This window comes from Pezoporus occidentalis, unplaced genomic scaffold, assembly GCF_034315485.1.
Source record: "Pezoporus occidentalis ecotype Australia unplaced genomic scaffold, CSIRO_AGI_Poc_V1 ctg411, whole genome shotgun sequence".
NCBI lineage: Eukaryota > Metazoa > Chordata > Aves > Psittaciformes > Psittacidae > Pezoporus > Pezoporus occidentalis.
Genome location: NW_026915738.1, coordinates 1 through 18,880, shown reverse-complemented (window position 1 = coordinate 18,880; position 18,880 = coordinate 1). Strand labels below are relative to the sequence as shown.

The following is an 18,880-nucleotide window of genomic DNA, read 5'->3' as shown; positions in this document are numbered from 1 at the left end:
GATGCTGGTGGAAGTTTTCACCTCTGTGCATTGGTGGGGAAGCAAAGGCGGCACCGGTTTTGCTTCTCTCCAAAGCAAGATGGCACAAAGGGGAGCTTTCTCCTCTCCTCTGCTCCTTTGCCGCAGTAGGGTTCAAGGGTTGAATCATAGAATCATGGTTTGGGTTGGAAGGGACCTTAAAGCGCATCCAGCTCCAACCCCTGCCACGGGCAGGGACACCTTCCACTGGAGCAGCTTGCTCCAAGCCCCTATGTCCTTGAACACTGCCAGGGATGGGGCAGCCACAGCTTCTCTGGGCACCCTGTGCCAGCACCTCAGCACCCTCACAGGGAAGAGCTTCTGCCTAAGAGCTCATCTCAGTCTCCCCTCTGGCAGGGTCAAGCCATTCCCCTTGTCCTAGTGATGTAAACCAGGGGTGGTCTATGTGCCCCTCAGTGGATCACTGCTAATGTACATCAGGGTCCTTTTATTCCTTGGATTTCCAGCTGGCAGTCCCCAGTCCCCGTGAAAACCAAACCCGGAGCAGCTCGGTGTCCTGGGGAATATTGTAAGGTCTAAAACAAACTATTTGCTTTATTGAGGGGGGGATGAAGTGGGGAGGGCAGGGGGGATGATCACTTGTTGTGTGGATTTTAATGTCCCTGTGATTTCAACTCAAAGCGGTGATGAAGCAGGGCACAGAGCCTGGGCGACGCAGTGGCTCTGAGCACAGCCATGCTGGAGGGAAGAGATGCTGATCTAATGGCACCAGTGTCAGCTATACCCACGAAACCCACGCGAGCCCAGGCCAGGGAGCTGGGCTTCAACCAGGCTTCCTGCTGAGGCTGCAGCGCTTGGGACAAACCCTTTTTGAGCATCCTTTTTGCAGAGCCCCCCTTTCAAATCCCTCCCGGAGAAAGTGGAGCTCTGCAAAGCTAAAGGGAAGGAACCAATACTGATGTGAACTTTCCCTTCCCTTGTCCCCCTCTAAAAGCTCCCTGTCGAAGCCAGATCCAAGAACCCCCCATGACAGCCACCCATGTCTGCGTGTCCCCTGGGCCACCTCTGCACCTTCAGGTCACCTCCCCATCAGTAGCTCCTGTCTTGCCTTGCTCATGCTGTGATTCATGCCACGGGGAAACAGGTCCTGAGTGCTCCGGGGGTGTCTGACACCATCCAGGGGATAAATCCTGCTCCCACTCGTGGTGGTGCTCCCCTATAGGGTAGGATTGGGAAAGAGGGTGCAATGGAGCAAAGCCTTTCCCCTGCACTGTTACCTTCTCTGGCAGGTCTCCAGCCCCCTCCCAGGCGATGCTCCCGACAGCCCCTCATCCTTTTTTTCCCTAGGGATGGCTTTTGCTCCTGCCAACCAGCCGGAATTCCCAGGGGAGAAGCGCAGGGAGCAGCCAGCACCGCAGCATCCCGCACCCTGCGCTCCGGCGAGATTCCTGACGGGCTGGAGATAGCAGGGATGTTCGTTAGTGTGGCAGCGGTGGCGTGTGGGAGGGCAGACGCCAGGCTGTCTGCTCCCACTTTGTTGGGCTTGTTATTAACTTCTCCTTGGGCTGCCATTAACCCAGAATTCCTGTACTTGGCTTCAGGCTTTCCCCGCGCCGGCTCTATCTCCAGCGTGTAATTACAGCTGTTGGGATCTCCCTTTATCTTGCATCTTGGAGGTTTGTTACCTGGCACATGCTTCCCTGTACCCCCCCCCCAACACAGCCTTCCCTGCTCCCCTTCCTGCTTCCATCCGCCTCGCCCAGTGCAAGCGGGCAGGGGAAGGATCCGGAGCTTCTCTGCATTGAGCATCTCTGCATTGATGAAGCCGCATCCCGAGCTCCTGCATCCCGAGCATCACCGGGCGGGTGAACGCATCCCGCACGTCCCGGCTGGCAGCTCCCTGCCACCGTGTGGGTCTCGGCGTGTTGTCAGCACCTTCCAGCCCCGAGACGGAGACTTTTGAGTCGGCTCCAAGCGCGGCCGTGATTTATTTGTTTAATTAATGACTCGGCTCGAGGTGTTTGCTTTGGCAGCAGGTTCCCCCCCCCCCCCAAACCCCAAACCCTGCTCCAACAGCGCGTTCCGTCCCTGCCAGCCCACGCCGACACAAACACGAGGGCTGGGACCTGACCCCGTGCCTGGGCGGCATCAATTCCTGCCCTGGAGCTGCTGAAGCCGCTGGGAACCAGATTCCCCCCCTTTCCCCGCCCCCGGGTGAGCGGTGTATTGGAGCTGGGAGGTTTTACACAGCCTGAAGGGTTGGTGCCAGTTTCTTACCCCGGCTCCCAAGGGGATGCAGAGCAGGTGGAGCTGTCCCTGTGCTGCCGTGGTGGGATCAGGGATGGGGCGTCCCCTTGGCACAGGGATGCTGAGGGTGGCACCTGCAGACCCCCGACCCAAAACTCGGCTTGTACGGAGCTGGGGAGGAGGAGGAGGAGGAGATGGGATCCCTTTCATCTGGTGTCATCGCTGCTTGCTATGGGGTGCCCCATGGGGCTTGCTTGGAGATTCCCACATAGGGGTATCCACTCCCTCTCTAGCCCCACAGTATGGAGGGGTGGGATCCCCTCGGCATCACCAATGACACAGAGCTGTGACACCTTGCCCAATGAGAGGGGATTTGACCCTGAGAATCCTCCTTCTCCTTGCCAGAAGTCAAACCTAAACCACCCATGGGTACTCCAGCATCCGCCACAGGGACCCTGGCTCCTCTGGTACATGGTGGATATTTTGGGATACTTCTATTTACGTGTAATTATGGGTATTTATTACATCCATCACATAGCAAAGGGCTGGGAGCATTTGAACCCATCAGATCCAGCCCTGGATCTGGTGCCACCACTGGCAGCCACTGCAATGGCGGGGATGCAGCCCTCAGTCCCAGCATCTCCCTCCCACCCTCAGCACCGGGGTGAGGAGCACCGGAGGGAGCAGAGGTGCCGGGAGCTCATCCCTGCAAGCCAGCACCCGTCCTGGAGCCGGGGAGAGCTGAGTCACCCCGGCAGGGAAAGTGAGGAGCCGGGATAAAAGCAGATCAGTGGAGGTTTCCTTTGATACTCCAGCAGCCGTGCTTTGGCCTTGGTGCCAGCCAAGCCGGGCTCCCTGGGGATGCCTTGGCCAGTGCTGGAGAGCATCTGGGTTTCTCCCTGTTGCCTCTATTTGATGCTTTGCCCCTGTTTTTCCTGGGTGGGGTTGGGGAGTTTTCACTTTGGCCCCTGCAGTTTGGTGCCCTGGGCACTTTGGGCTTCTCTCCATGGCCACATTTAGGGTTTACATTGGATTTTGAGCCCTGAGGACAGACACTGGTGCTTTGCCCAGCTCCCTGCTGGGATGAAGGGACGTGGGCATCCCAGAGCCTGTGCCCAGCACCGAGGGGCCAGTCTGTGGGTCTGGCTATGCTGGAAATGATCCTTATGGACGTTGGGATAGGGAGAGAGAGCAGAAGGCACCAGTTACAGGGGGTCAGAGGGGGGTCAGGGTTGTTGTACTGGGACATGTGGGGCAGGACATGAGCCCCAAGTGTCCTGGGGTTAGCCCAGAGCTTGGCGGTTAACATCGGAGCTCCTGGCCCCTGCTTGGAGTGACTCAGCCCTGGCACGATGGCCGGATGGAAGCATGTTTTGGGGATGGTTTAATCTCCAGGGAGGGTGGGGACGGGGACCCTCCCTGCCAGCATCCCCATCCGCCTGGCACCCGCTCCCTCGGGGCTGCTCCACCCGGGCAAACCCTGCTCTTGGAGACCTGGCAGCTGGGGCTGGTTCCCCCAACCCATCCCTGCGCTGCAGCCGGGGCTCACAGACCCCCTTCAGGGCTTTGCATGAGATCTGGGACGGGAGGAGGTGCAAATCCCCCCCCTGCCAACAGCACCCAGGCTCCTCCTGGCTGTCCCCAAAGGCGCTGATGGCACAACCAGCCCGATGGGGCGGGAGGGGGGGGGGGTTTGATGCTCCGGTTGGCAGCCAAGGTGGAGGCCACGGGACTCCTTCGGGGCCCCACGCACCCCGCCAGGGTCAGGGCTCCCCGGGGCGCTGGGAGGGAGCGGCCGGGCAGGTCGGCGCCTGCCGCCGGGAGCGGGGCCCCGCGGGGACCGGGCGCTGCCGACGCCGGGGAAGGGGCCTCCCGTCTGCCGGGGCAGGCGCCGACTGGGTGGCTCTGGGGTTCCCACCCCCGCGGGGGGTCCTCCCCCAGCACCCACGAGCACTGCGGATGCGCAGGGCCTCCTCAAGCCTCCATCCCTCCATGCGGTGTCCGTCCCTCCCGTCTCCATCCCTCGCGTGTCCCATGTCCCCGCACAGGTGAGCTGAGTGCGAGCAGCCTCAGCTCCACCGTGTCTTGTCCCCCAAGCGCCGGGGCTGCCCCGTGTCCCCCCTTCGAGGGGATCCGTCCCCCCAAGGGCGATGTGCCTGGAAGTCGCCGTCCATCCCGGAAGGTCCCTGAGAACGGGGTTACCCCCCAGCACGGAGCACCCCAATATGGGGAGCAACAAGGGGCAACCTCCCTGGGGAGACCCAGCCAGGACACGGGGGTCCCCGCGGGTGTCCCCTCGGGGCGGGTGCATTGCTCCCGGCCAAGGAACCGACGGGGAGGGTTGCGAGCAGGATGGGGACACAGAGGGGGCTGCCCCCGAGGTGGGGGGCAACCAGAGGGGTGCCCGGTGGATGACGTCACGGGGGGGGGGCGTGGCCTTCCACCCGAGGGGGGCGGGACGGGGCGGGCGGGGGATCCCCCGGGCGCGGGGCCGCGCTCGGCAGCGTGGAGCCCGTCGGGGGGCGGTGGGGCTCGGTGCGGCTCCTCGGGCTCCCCGGGGCTGCGCGCCCCGGCCCGGCCCGGCCCTGCCCACCATGACCATGAGCTCCGTAGCCGAGAGCTTGCTGGGGTCCGACCCGTCCAAAGCCGCTTTCCTGGAGCTCGGCCACCCATCGCCGCCGCACTACCCGCTGCACGGCCTCCACCCCGCCAGCCACCCCCAGCACGACCCAGCGCCCTTCGCCTCCTACGGCCGGCCCGGGCCTTACCCCTACCCCGGCGGTGCCCCCCCGCTCCCCCACGGAGGGCCCTACCTGCCCTACCCGCCCCCCGGCGCCCAGCACCCCCCGGCCCAGCTGGCCCACGGCGCCAGGCTGCAGGATGCAGGTAAGGAGGGCGCGGGGTGCTCGGCGCTGCGCACCCGCTCCCGGGCACCCACCCGGCGTGGGGCCACGGGCGTTTATCCGGAAGCGCCGGGACGGAGCTGTCGGAAGCGCCGTCGGGGCAGTGGCGATGCGGTGCTCGGCCTGACGGGGCAGGGGGCTGCGTTCATCCCTCCCTGAGCTGGAGCCGCATGGGGAAGGGCGGCTGCGTGGTGTCAAGAAACACTGGGGATGGGGAGCATCAGACCCCCGGCTGCCCGCATCCTGCCTCAGAGCCCGCTGAAGCCCGCGGCTGCTCTTGTCCTGCCTCTGAGACCTCCCGGCCCAGGCAGACTCTCCCCTTCTGCCCCACTACCAACATGCTGCAATCTCAGCTCCCTGCCCCTTTGCATTCCCATTCCCCACTGTTTTCTCCCCAAAGTAATGCAAAATGCTTCCGTGCCCTGTGCTCACCCACCTTAGCCATGTACTGCTGATCTAGGGGCCACCACCATCCCCACAGAAGGGACTCACTGGGGTAGGGGACTCTCCTGTTGCACCCTTTGTTGCCCCATGTTGCCTGCCCCCCAGGTTGGGTGCACGGCAGAGGGGCCTGTGGCCTGCCCACTTTTGGACTTACATAGTTATATTGGCCAGATAATCCCATTCCTCCCTTTCTCCTCTTCCCCCTTTGCTTTACCTATGGCTTAAAACACCAGCAAAGCAAAAGCAGGTCCCACTTTTTTTCTTCCCCTTCCAAACCTAACCTCCAAAAAGCAAACCCCACAGCAGCCCAGGGCCTTGGTGGGGGGACGGGACTGGGACAGTGACAGTTTGGGGTTGGTTGTTGGGTTATTTTCTTTCACCTCCCAGCGTGTTGGTTTAACTCGGCTCCTCTCCCACCCCAAGAGCACGAGAAGCCCCTGGCCGTGGCCAACGGAGAGCTGCGCATCAACAGCAAGGGCAAGAAGCTGCGCAAGCCACGCACCATCTACTCCAGCCTGCAGCTCCAAGCCCTCAACCAGCGCTTCCAGCAGACCCAGTACCTGGCGCTGCCGGAGCGCGCCGAGCTGGCGGCTCAGCTGGGGCTCACCCAGACCCAGGTACGGCCGCAGCGAGGGGTGAGGGGATGCTCGGCAGCCCCATGGCCATGCACCCTGCTCGGCAGCCCCATGGCCATGCACCCAACGGGAGCCTCGCACCCATTGCTGCTCCAGGAGCGACTCTGCGCTGAGGCTGCGTCACGATGCCGGGGTGCAGCTGGAACGCTGCCGAGCCGGGCCGTGCTGCGGCGGGGGAGCTGGCGCCGGTGGGCCCCCGGGGCTCGGGTTCGGGGTGCTCCTGCTCGCACCTCCCAGCAGCACTGGGACTTTCCCAGCCCCGCAGCCTGGCTGCCGGCCCGGCCGTGCCCGGCGCTGGGCGGCCCTGGGCCGTGGGATGGGGCGAGTGGGTTTTTGAAGGCGATGGGGAGAGACAGGCAGGCGGCAGCGGTGCAGCCCGGAGCCAGGGGCGAAGCGAGCTAATAAAGCTGGGGAAGGAGGAGACAAGTGGGAACCTGCCGGCAGCGCGGGGAGGGGGGGGGCACTGCGGGGAGGAATGAGCGGGGGCCACCACCCCACCGTGCCGCACCCCAGCACCAGCACCCGGTTGGGTTTGGGTGGCCACAGTCCGACCCGGAGCGGGGGGCCGTGGGGATGTGCATGGCTGGGGCCTCCTGGCTTGCTCTCCATGTATCACATGTTTGTGTAGGCTCCTTGTGCCTCTTCCCAAATGCTTCTCTTAGTGGAGTCTCTGGTGGCTTGTAAGGGAATGGGCTCAGAGCCCGGTTTATCTCATAGACCCCCATGCCCAATTGGCTGTGCTCCCTGGAAAGGGCTGGCGCAGATGGAGATGGGGACCACAGATCCCCATAATTATTGATGCTGGTGGGTTTATGGGGGGGGGTACTGGCCACAGACCCCATCCTCCCCACTGACACCTCTCTCCTCTCCCCCCCCCACCGCAGGTCAAGATCTGGTTCCAGAACAAGCGCTCCAAGTACAAGAAGATCATGAAGCAGGGCTCCAGTGCGCCTGATGGGGAGCACCTCCATAACGCTGCCTCCCTCTCCCCCTGCTCCCCCAACATCCCCCCTCTCTGGGACATCCCCATGCCAGGAAAAGGACCCCCCCTGTCCTCCAGCAGCTACATGAACAGCTTTGGAGCCTGGTACCAGCCTCACCCACAGGACACCATCCCCCGGGCCCCCATGATGTGATGCTGCTGTGGCTCCAGCACTTGCCAGCACTGGGAGGATCAGTGAGGGGGATGCTCTGCGGCCACCCCCAAGGGACTGGGGAGCCCAGCGAAGCCTTGGGGACCTCCACAAATGGAGAAGGAGGAAGAGGAGGAGGAAGGTGACTGCAGCCTGCAGGAACCTGTGAATTACTTGCTCCATCGTGGTCCGAAGTGAGGCAGCCCCTGCACAACACCTTGATGCCACCATCCCGGTGGGACAGGACTTGGCCTCGAGTCGCAGCCCTGGCTCCCTCCGTTCATAGACAGGGGGCAGGGGGGGGGGCCTGGAGAGAGGCTGGGGGGTCCCCAGACACCCCCCCCCAGCCTGGCTTTATTTATAAACACCGTCCATTATTGTATGCCCCCCCCTATAAATACCTGTACACTTGTAACGCCTGCTCCTCCGTACCTGCCACTGCCTGCTGCGGCTCTGCCCCTGCTATGGGAGCAGACACATCAGTCCTGTCCTTGGAGGCTCCCATCCCTTGGGAAAACAACCCTATGGGGATGGCAGTGCTGAAGCAGGGTCTGGGGCTGCGTCCCCCCTCCCCAAACACCCGTGTGGGACCTGCTGCTGTTTCCAGACACGCGGTCGCTGCCCTGATTTGAGGCACGATCGCAGTGATTGCGGGGCAGGCTCCTCGTGAGGGGCTCCTCGATGCCTCCATGGGGTAGTGACAGGCAATTTGGAGCTGGTGAGGATGTTGGCCTTAATAAGGGAGGTGGGGGGACCCTGGGCTCCTGCCCCATATCTCCAGCAGCCCCTGGAGTCGATACCTGGCTCTGGCAGGGGGAGCGTTTTGGGAATGGGGGGATACTTTTCCGCTGCAGGTTCCCTCCTGCAGTGCATCTCCCACCTCCTTTTGTGCTTTCCAGAGGCCAGAACCTGGCTGGAAAATACCTGCTTGGTATTTCCCACTTTTCCCAGTCCCAGCCAGTGCTTGTCCCCTATGATGGGGATGGGACCTGCGCTGAGGTTTCCCCAGCAGAGATTTGCTGGGGCACTGAGTCCGTACTGAGGTTTCCTCCATTGCCCAAACATGATCTGCGCTCCCGATGCTCCCACTTTACATTCCTCCCACTCCAAGGGTCCCTTCCTGCCCCAGGGACCACATTTCCCATCCCAGCTGGAAAAGCCTGGGAGGGAGGGATGTTGTGATGCCGTGCATGGCACTGTTTGCTTTGCACCATCAGCAGCGCATGAGGCCAGCCGGGAGTGGGTTTGATCCCTCAGCCAAGAGGTTTGGGGTGCTGCTGGTGACCCCACCGAGCCACAGGCATGGCTGGCCCCTGCTGCATCCCGTGATGGCCATGGGTACATTGCAGCGATGGCATGTGGAGGATGTGGAGGCTGTGGGCTCAGCACCCCCCAGGACCAACCGAGGCCAAGACATGGTGCCTGGGTGGATGATGTCCCAAGTGGGGATGAGGGGGTGAGTCCAGCAGAAGCAGGGGCCTGTGCAGGACAAGACCTTGGCTTTATTCCCCTGAGGGATGGAGCCCATCACCCCCACCGAGGCTTTAGGGAGGTGGATGGATTTGTTTTGCGCTGCTCATCCAGAGACTGGGGCAAACCCAGCTCCTTGTGGGTGGGATTTATCCCGGACAGGGGTTTGGACTGGAAGGGACGGCTTTCCTCAAGGAATTACTCTCCAGCCATGGGAAGGGGCTGGAATGCGGTGTGGTCCTGGCTCCAAAAGGTGGCTTGGGTGCTGGCGGGTGCTGAGCAGGGGATGGGGAAAACAGGAGGCAGAGGCTGAGGCGCCCGCTCGGCTTTCCCGATGGATGTGCTGCCAAGGACCTGCAGCCAGAGCCGCTCACAGGTCCCGGCTTGCAGCGCGAGGGAAGCAGCAGCCATGGGCTCCAGGAGCCAGGATCCATCCCACCCCGCACTGGGACAGTGGCTGGCGCCTGGACCCCGCAGTGGGGACACCCGCAGCTCCCCCTGCACCCAAACACATACATGGGAGAGCCACGGCTGACCCCAGATCCTGCTCCAGCCCATCTCTGGGCACCCCTGGCCCCTGCTGCCACCCGCCTGTGCTCGGGATGCTCCTATGGGATGGGGATGGGGACAGGGATGGGGTCTGGAGAGCAGAGGAGGAGGTTTGAGGGTTGTTCTACCCTTTCTGCAGCTGAAGCGGAGGGTGCCCCAGGAGATGCCTGCACAGCATCACTGGAGCTGCTTTTGCCTCTTCTCCACCAGCCAAAAGTGTCCCCACACAGAAAAGGCCCAGAGCTCCCAGGCATCCCTCTCTGGTAGGGTTTAACCCACTGGATGGGAGAAAACCCATTAGGGGATGTCTTGGGGGTGGGCTTCTTTGGGTCCCTCTTCCCTCCACCCGCACGGGCTGGAAACCCAACCAGCTCCCTCCAAAGCACCGGGGCAGATTTGGGCAGTGAGGGGGGAACTTTGTGTCCCTTTGCTGTCCCGAGCCCAGGCAGGGTGATGGGACATGGACAGGGGTAGACACAAAGATCCCTGAGGCCACTTGGAAGCGTTTCCATCCTGTTTTCCAGAGCCGTGAATGGAGCCGGGGCCCTGGCTCGTGGCAATGCTGTGGTTGCCCCGTGTCGCTCCGGCTGCCGCGTGCCGGGTTAGCCAAGAGCTGGGAGAGGATGAGGATTGGGAAAGGATGAGGACGCCGTGGATGCCAGGCCAGGCTGTGGGTGAGCAGCTGCCCCCGCTCCTGGTGTTGGCAGCAGGGTGACGCAAGGGGCTGGAAGCAGCGTGGCGCAATGAGGAAAGAGGTGCTGGCACCATCCCCTCCAAGGGGCTGGATGTCCCCAGCATCCCCATCCTGGTGTTAGGATGATGAAGGATGGTCATCCCATTCCTGTGCCAGGGCCGGGTGAGGGATGCTGGGAGGATCTGGGTGATGTTCCCACCCTGGTGTGTGTGTTGGGGGTCCTGCCTTTGGCTCTCAGGCTTCATTCTGCTTTTGGGAGCACTCTGGGGTATCAGCTGCTCGCAGGAGGATGGAGCTTGGCAGTAGTGAGGGAAGGCTGGGTCCTGCAGCCCCAGGAGCTTATGGCTGCCTCATCCCTGGCAGTGTTCAAGGCCAGGTTGGACACAGGGGTTTGGAGCAAGCTGCTCCAGTGGAAGGGGTCCCTGCCCATGGCAGGGGTTGGAGCTGGAGGAGCTTTAAGGTCCCTTCCAACCCAAACCATTCCATGGGGGGACAAGGGGGCAACAACAACCCCTGCGTCCATCCCTGCGGTACAAGCTGCCAGCAGACCCCAGCTCACAGGCAGTGCTGGAGGGAAGCAGGATGAACCTCAGTCCACAGGCAGGGATGCTCCCAGCATTCCTATATCATGTGTGGATACAGAACCTTCTGCCTTTCCCTTCCCTACATTAAAAACCCAACAAAACCCCATTGCCAGCTCACGCCGTGCCTCTCACTCCAGGCAATGCCGCTCTGTTTCCTCCTTCCCACCCTGCCTCCTCCCTGCTCTTGCTGGCAGCTCCCCCTAATCACCCCCATGTCTCCAGCCTGTCTGCCCGCCGCCGGCTCTGGGGCGCATTGCACACAGCCTCCAACCCCAACCCCAAGCATATGGGGGGCTGGCAGCACCCCTTTGTGTGCTGCAACCAGCCGGGTCACGAAGCAGCTGGATGGGGATACCCAGGCATCCAGCTGTGCCCGATGCTGGATGCATGGGATGAGGTGGGGAGCTGGGGGGTGCAGCCATGGGGGGACTGGGGGAAACCTTCATGGGTGTAAAGAGTGAGGTTGGCCCCGTGTGGTCTTGGCCATGGGATTTGGGGATGTGGGAACACCACTGGGTGCATCCTGGCTGTGTCCAGCACTCAGCGGAGCTGGGGTTCCCTGGATGGTGCAGAGGGACCATCCTCAGAGCCACCCCATGGAGACTGCGTGCCGTGGGGGGATGAGGGGGGACCCTCCAGGATCGTTGGGGATGGGATGCATGGCTCAGTGAGGACAACATTGGGATGGATGATGGGACTTCAACCCCCGATCCTTTGCTGCACTCCTAGGCACAGAATGATGCCGGGGACAGCGGGGACAGCAGGGCAAGGTGACCAGCAAGGTTGAGCCCCAAGGACCGTCCCTATCACTGGTCACTGGAGCCCTCCCAGCCCCAGAACACTGATGGGTGAAGTCACCATCTCTGCGACTGTTGTCCCCATGGGATTGGTACCTTGGGGGGGGGGGGGGGGGGGGGGTCCCATCCCTTGCTCATGAGCATCCCCAAAAGGGACACCGGGGCAGCCCAGCACCTTCCCAGTTTGCATGGCCAGCAGTGTACTGGTCCCAGTAAGCAGCAGGGGAGGGAAGCAGGTCCCGGTGGCAGTGAGGATGACTCTGCAACCAGGAGTAAAATTCCCTTCCTCCAGATTCCCTCTCAGCAGGGCAAAGTGGGACCCGGGATGAGCCAGCAGCACCCTTGGGTGCCCGCTCCGGTAAGCCCCCAACTGCTTCCTAAACCAGGGCACACCGGCTTTAACTCCATGTTTTCCAAGCCGGAAAACTCAGGAGTTCCTCCCTGCACATCAAAAACCCTCCCCAAAAACGACTTTTGGAGCTTTCAAATTCAAACCACTTTTATTCACACTTCGAGATCAGCTTTTGGTCACTAGGAAAGCAGCAAAGGTCGCTCGGAGGAAGCCTCTTTGTCCTTAGAGGGGGCTCCCAGCACCCAATTTTGGGTGTTTTCCCCTTTTTTTCCTTAAAAAAAAAACAACCCAAAAAGCAAACAACAAAACCAGAGCAAAACCAGTTTGGTTTGGATCAACTTTATACAAACGAACCTTTATGTACACTCTCTTTTTTTCCCCCCAATACACCCCTATTTATATATAAGGCAACATAAATAAGACCCTCGGCACTGTACAACGTGTATGAACACTTCTTCAAACGGCACTTGCTGCTTTTAAAAAAATAGCATCATCCTCTTAAAAAATAGTAAAATTTCTTTTTTCTTTCTCTTTTTTTTTCTTTTTTTTTTGTTGTTTTTTTTTTCCCCTCTAAAACGTGCTGTCGATTTGCTTAGAAAACAGGCACCCCGCTTCGCTGGGAGCTGAACTGACACGGATGGAGGCACTGCTGGGAAACAGACTTTAGCACAGTTTTTCTCTCTACAAAATAACTTAAACCGTTCCTGAACTGTTTAAATATTAAAATAGGATTTTTTTTTTCTCCCCCTCCCCTTACACTTTCGATTTATTCTTAAATAACCACCTTATTGTCGGAGCCGGTCCTCATCCCGCGAAGCCGCCATTGAAACGGATGGGCTGCGGGTGCTGCTTGGCTCCCGTGGGGTATCCGCGGTCCCCCCCCGCATCCCGCCGGTGAAGCTCATCCTCTCATCCGATGCCGTGAGGGTGAAGCTCATCCCGCTCCTTTGGCATCAGCGATGGGCACCCGCACGCGTCCTCCTCCCCACGGGCTCCATCCGGACCTGGGTGCGGGTGCTCTGGGTGGCCCTCGTCCTCAGGGAGCCCCCCCTAAAGGCAGCTGCCCAGGGTGGCCCCAAGAGGCAAAGCTCCAGTGAGAGATTCCCATCGGGATGCAGCTCCTCGGGGGCTGGTTTTTATTAGGGGGTGATGGAATAAGGATAAAAATGCATAAGAAGAATTCGCTGCCACCTTTTCCTTGCCTGCCCTGGGCTGGTAGCTATGGAGTTTAACCCTTTGGAGTCCTCTTGTTCCTGAGATGAGCTGGGAAAGGATAGGATATCTAAGAGTATATTTAGGGGTGTGTGTACATGGGTGTCCTTTTTTGCTTTAAAAGTAGAAAAAAAAAAAAAGAAGAAAAAAACCCAAAAAGTAGGGGGAAAAAAAGGAGGCAAAGGAGTTCTGCCACTGTCCCTCATTCCTGGTCTCAGCTCCGGGCTCTTAGTAGACGGCACCCGTGTTTGGGGGCGGCCCCGGGGAGGTGTGATGCATCGCGGCGGCCGGTGGTGGCTGGTGGGGTCCGTGGGGTCCGCTGAGGGTCTGGGGGTGATACCAGGGGTTGTGCTCCTCCAAGAAGCCGGGAGAAGAGCTGTAAGGAAGCGGCTGCGGGAGGGGGGTCCTGCCCGGCGCGCTGCCGTGCGAGTTACTGTCCCAGACGGCCGGGGAAGGCGGGGAGTTGCAGGCCATGGAGTCGCTGTTGTTGGGGCTGTGCTCCAGCGGCACCTCGCCGTTCTTGTACAGCTTCTTGAACTTGGAGCGCCGGTTCTGGAACCAGATCTTCACCTGGCAGGGAAGGAGAGGGGGATCAGTTCCCCCGGCACCGAAAGCGGGTTGAATGGGATGCTCACGGCGAGGGGGGGGACGGGACGGACCTGGGATGGACCCCACTGAAGTGGGAAGGGATAAAGGACATGGGCACCACGGGGAGCTTGGCACAGCATGGGGACTCACAGACATGGTGCATTGCGGGAAGCCCCCCCAGCTTGGCACCCGCATGGCACCCATGTGGACCCCAGACCACACAGTGCTGGGTGGGAAGGTGTCAACGGCCATGGGCGTCATGGGGACCCCATTGCAGGAAGCCTGCCAGAAGACCCCAAACACCCAAGAAGGCACCGGGCTGTGGGTGTCACCCGGACGCACCACGCAGGCACCACGGTACGGGTGTCACGGGGACCCTGGAGACATGGAGCATCGCAGGGTGCCCTGGTGGGGACACGGGCGTCGGGGGAAGCCCGTCACTGCAGCATCACGGGCGTTGGGAGCGTCCCTGGAGCTGGGTGAGGCGGCGCTGGACGCCCTTGGCCCCTGGGGAAGGGGTGGGTGGCTGTCACCCAAACAGGATGTCCCTCTGGGAGCGGGTGACGCGCTCCGTCAGCCCTTTGCCGAGTGTCCCCGATTGCTTCATCGCCCAAGGGAGGAGGAGGAAGGCCGGGAGGCGCTGGGGAGCGCCGCACCAAGGGCGGCACAAGGGCGCCGGTGCCGGCCCGCAGGCAGGGAGGGTGCTGGGGATGGGATGGGGTGCGGGGGGAGCCCCGCGCTGAGGCGATGGGGGGGGGTGACGACCGGCTCGTCCTCGCGCCAGCAGATCCGGGGGGGGATCTGTCCCCGTGCCAGGCAAACCCCAAAAGCGAGGCTTTAACCCCAAATCGTAAGGGGGAGCCCATAGCACCCGTCCCTGCTCTTCCCGTCCAGCTTAAACTGTCACCCCAGCACGGAGATCCGGGGGGGAATGTGGATCCTATCCCAAAATCCCTTCTCTTTGCCCGGACCAAGCAGCACGGGGGAGCCGGAGCCCCGGGAGGAGCTCCCTAAGGGAAGCCTTGGAAAATCCAGCTGGAAGAGCAGGGTCTGCCCCCCAGGTGCTCCCACGAGGCACAGGGCCAGGACCTGCTGCTGGGATGGGGTGTCTCAAGCACCGTGCCCCAAACGTCCCGTCCTGCATCCGGATTTGGTGTCCCACATTCCCGGCGTGCCGGGTGTGTTGGTGACCCAGGACTCTCCCAGACACCGGGGCAGGATTTAGCCTCTGACCCTGCCCGGTGCCGGAGCAGAGCGAGGTCTGGGACAGGGCTTGCTCCAGAGGGAAGGGGATGAACCCCGAAACCTGGGAGCGGGCTTGGCTGGGATCCTTCCCTTCTCTCTGCTCCTTCCCTCCTCTCCACCTTTTCCTCTGCAAAGCAGATCTGCTCCGCACGGGGAAACGTGGCAGCAGGGACCCCTGCGCCCATAAGCAAGGGGGCAGCACCCATCCATAGGGACCCCCAGCCCCTGCTCTGTGAACAGAGCCCCCCTCCCAAACCCCACCGGTTCGGGCTATGCAAGGAGGGCGCTCCCGGCTCCTGCCTTGCCGATCCCTCCTGCCTGTGGCTGGGAACTGGGGTGCCGGGGGGCTCAGCCCTTACCTGGGTCTGGGTGAGCCCGAGCTGGGCGGCCAGTTCAGCCCGTTCGGGCAGCGCCAGGTACTGCGCTTTCTGGAAGCGGCGCTGCAGAGCCGCCAGCTGGTAACTGGAGTAGATGGTGCGGGGCTTGCGGATCTTCTTGGGTTTCCCATTGACCATCCGCACCTCCGGCTCCGGCTCCTCCTTCACCGACACTGGGCAGAGAGCGGAGGTGTGAGGCTGGTGAAGGGGTCCCTGCGCTGAGCACACACACACACACACACACACACACACATCCCTCAGCTCAGGGTCATCGCACTCCGTGTGCCCCCATCCCCAGGGGCATCCCCTGATGGCCACATCCAGCTTGGATCCATCCCGCTGCATCCCCCCAGCAGCACTGGGGATGCCAGAGGGGGCTGATCCCACAACAACAACCCCATCCCCGGCTTGGGGACACTTGGAGGAGTGCAACTTCGCTGCCTTTGTCCCAAGGGATTTGCGGGATGGATACAGCCCCTTTTTTTTCCCAAGCATCCTACCTGCTTCTTGGGCCGGGAGCTGCTGGTCCCTGAAGTGGCTGTACTGGCGGTAGGAAGGGCTGTAGGAATAGTCAGATTTGGGCGAGTAGGTGCCGGCGGTTCCGATGCCGTTGAGGTTGAACTGGTGGTAGGGGTAGTGGCTCACAGGCTGGCTGTAGGACTGGCCCGGGTAGTAGTCGTGCTGGCTGGTGTAGTAGCCCAGGTCGGTGACGGAGGACTCCGGTAAGGTGGGAGAGTCCTTGGAGGCGGCATGGCAGCTCAGGGAGCCCGAGAGGTCGGTGAGGATGCTGGAGAGCTTCTTGTCGAAAGAGCCACTCATTGCTGGAGCTGGGCAATGGGGGGAGGGGGGGGGGAGCTGCCTGCCTGGCTGGGGACCCCCCAACCCGGCGGCTCCGGCTGCCCACGTCAGGCCTGGCTTGCCCAGAGCCGGCTCCTCCACACCAGCTCTTGCGAGGAGCAACCAAGAGACTGTGCCCAAACCTCCAGCCCCGGCCGCCTGCTTAAAGCCTTTAATTAGGGAGCAGGGCAGGGTGGGTGCGCATTCCGATTGGCTCCAGAAATATTGCCTGGGAGGCAAAATAGGCTCCGGCCTCCTCTCTGCCTCTGTGTGTGTGTGTTTTTTTTCCTCTCCTTCCCTTCTTTCCCTCTCTCAAGAAACAACAAAGAGTGGGTGAAGGAGGGAGAAGGGATAAATAGAGACCGCAGTCTGCGGGAGCAGGGGAGGGAAGTGGAGGAGGAGGGGACGGGACGGGACTGGCGGGGGCTCTGGGGACACTGTGAGCCAAGGGGGTGCTTTCTGGCAAGGGGACTCTTGGTGCTGAGGGGGGATTTGCAGGGGGAGCAGAGCTGGGGGGTGTTTGCTGGGGGGTAGAGCAGAGGAAGGGTTGGGGATAGGGAGTAGGATGGATCCAAGCTTGGGATTGGGTGGCTAGGGGGGTACATTTTAGGACCAACCCCCCCCCCCCAAGTCCCACCTTCTCCCAGTGTCCCCCAGTTCAATGTCGTGCCCAAGCCAGCCCCATGGAGTGGTCCCTCAGGTACTCCACCAACCTGCCCTTCTCCACCTGCCCTGTGGGGACCTCGGGTGGTGACAAGCCCTGATTCTGAGGACGCTTCTCCTCCTCTGTGCCCCTCTCGCATCCCCAGTCATGGTCCTGACACACACCCCCTCCACACACACCCCCCTGCTGCCCTAAGAGCCCCCAGCAGCATCACCCAGCCCTGGGTCTCCAAGCCAGCCCCTGGGCTGTGTCCAGAACCCCCCCCCATATACCCAACTCTGGGGACTTATCTGGGGGGGGATCTCTGCTCTTTTGGCAGCTCCTTATCCCTGGGAGGGGCTGGGGGGCGGCTGCGAGCGGATCCTTAACTCTGGAAGGGGCTTTTTCCTCCCATCTCCCCTTGCCCCATCTCCCCTCGTCCCATCTCTGCGCCCTCCCGGCTCCTCCCCGCCCCGGCAGCAGCACCGCGCGGTGCAATGGCGCCATCTGACGGACTGAACGGGGAACTGCGCCCACTGGGGTCCAGGGTTCGAGTCCCGGCCCTGCCGACACCGCACGGGCCGCGGGTCAAGGGGGGAAATAATCCGAAAGGTGAATAGAAGGGAGATGGAAAGAATGGAAAGGGAGCGGGAAAAAGAATAGGAGAAATAGAATTTGAAATGATAGAAGTAAAATAGAAAGAAAAAGAAATATAAAAATAGAAATAGTAGAAAAAGAATAGAGAAATATAGAAATGGAAATAATAAAAATATAATAGAAAGAGAAATATAGAACTATAAATAGAATTAATAGAAAGAGAACTAATAGAAAGGGAAATACAGAACTAGAACTAACACAAATAGAAGAAATAGAAATAGAAATAATAGAATAGAAACAGAAACAGAAACAGAAATAGAAATAGAAATAGAAATAGAAATAGAAATAGAAATAGAAATAGAAATAGAAATAGAAATAACTCGAGATCAATTCCAGATTTGAGGAATTCTTTCAGAGGGGACAGAAATGTCTGGGACAGCCCCAGCCCTGCTCGGAGCTCTGCAGGGCCCCCCCGTGGGGAGGTTTCCCAAGGTCTCGGAGGAGCAGCCGGACTGTCACCAGGGCTGGTTCCTGCTGGGACAGGGTTCCTCCAGCAGGAAAAGCTGGTTCGGGAGCTGCAGGCTGGGGGAATGCGCCCGGGGAATGGGACACAAACAGGGAGCAGGTCCATGCGGTCCTGAACCAGTTTGGGACTGGGAGGCACTGGTGCCTCCAGCTGCTGGAGGTTATTCAGCAAGGCTGGCCCGAAAAGGGGAGCTCATGGATGAGGGCAGCTTGTGAGGAGGGAACAGTGTGAGGGGACCAGGACAGTGGGGATGGAAGAAGTCGCTGCATGGAGGTACCCGGGGGTGTCTGCAGGGGCAGCGCTGGCAGGGCTGGCCTTGGGGATGGAGATGAGCTCTTAGGCAGAAGCTCTTCCCTGTGAGGGTGCTGAGGCGCTGGCACAGGGTGCCCAGAGAAGCTGTGGCTGCCCCATCCCTGGCAGTGTTCAAGGCCAGGTTGGACACAGGGGCTTGGAGCAAGCTGCTCCAGTGGAAGGGGTCCCTGCCCGTGGCAGGGATTGGAGCTGGAGGAGGTTTAAGGTCCCTTCCAACCCAAACCAGGCTGGGATTCTATGATCCTATAAAATAGTCGCATATGTACTTGTGTAGCTGATTTGTTGTCCTTATTGCAACTTGTTTTAGATTTACTTCCTTAATGGCTATTGCTTTTTAAATGTTCTTTCTCTGCCTACATTTATCCCCTTTCCTGTCTTGACCTTTTAATTCTTTCTTCTCTTTCCTCACTGCTGCTTCTAAAACGTTTTTCTCCGTCTGCGCTTTCCTTCACTGTTGTTATTTTTTAGTTATTTTTCTTTAAATCGCTGGGATTTTAGAACTTTCTACTTTTCTCTCCTTCACTGTCTTTATTTTTCAATTCTCTAGTTGTTGACTTCGCTTTTTGACCTTTCTGTGTCTCTGTTTTAGTTTCTTTTCCATATCACTTTATTATCTATTACGTGCAGCATTTTACATGTTCTTTCTATGTATTTAGTACCCCACAGCCAAGGTTTTTCCATGTATTTTTCTTTTCCATGTGGATTTCTTTTTTATGTATTTTCTTTTTCCCCCACATAGGATTATCTTTTAGCCAA

At 60.3% G+C, this 18,880-nt stretch overlaps 2 protein-coding genes across 2 annotated transcripts; one reads left to right on the top strand and one right to left on the bottom strand.

Annotated features, from left to right (window-relative positions):
- Positions 1-4,694: 4,694 nt before the first annotated feature.
- LOC134171641 (homeobox protein box-5-like) lies at positions 4,695-7,597 on the top strand. Its single transcript, XM_062634069.1, has 3 exons — positions 4,695-5,112; positions 5,997-6,190; positions 7,093-7,597. Exons 1-3 carry the CDS (start codon positions 4,821-4,823, stop codon positions 7,342-7,344), a joined length of 738 nt encoding a protein of 245 aa, XP_062490053.1. The 5' UTR covers positions 4,695-4,820; the 3' UTR covers positions 7,345-7,597.
- A 4,431-nt stretch (positions 7,598-12,028) lies between these two features.
- Positions 12,029-16,192, bottom strand: DLX3 (distal-less homeobox 3). The gene is made up of 3 exons (XM_062634068.1): positions 15,710-16,192; positions 15,192-15,382; positions 12,029-13,569 (listed from the first exon to the last, which is right to left on the bottom strand). Exons 1-3 carry the CDS (start codon positions 16,026-16,028, stop codon positions 13,228-13,230), a joined length of 852 nt encoding a protein of 283 aa, XP_062490052.1. The 5' UTR covers positions 16,029-16,192; the 3' UTR covers positions 12,029-13,227.
- Between the last annotated feature and the right edge of the window lie 2,688 nt (positions 16,193-18,880).

Coding starts and splice junctions, on each gene's coding strand:
- LOC134171641 (XM_062634069.1), top strand. CDS start 4,821: ATGACCATGAGCTCCGTAGCCGAGAGCTTGCTGGGGTCCGACCCGTCC. Junction 5,113..5,996: donor CGCCAGGCTGCAGGATGCAG/GTAAGGAGGGCG, acceptor TCCCACCCCAAG/AGCACGAGAAGCCCCTGGCC. Junction 6,191..7,092: donor TGGGGCTCACCCAGACCCAG/GTACGGCCGCAG, acceptor CCCCCACCGCAG/GTCAAGATCTGGTTCCAGAA.
- DLX3 (XM_062634068.1), bottom strand. CDS start 16,028: ATGAGTGGCTCTTTCGACAAGAAGCTCTCCAGCATCCTCACCGACCTC. Junction 15,383..15,709: donor GCTCCCGGCCCAAGAAGCAG/GTAGGATGCTTG, acceptor CTCTCTGCCCAG/TGTCGGTGAAGGAGGAGCCG. Junction 13,570..15,191: donor TCGGGCTCACCCAGACCCAG/GTAAGGGCTGAG, acceptor CTTCCCTGCCAG/GTGAAGATCTGGTTCCAGAA.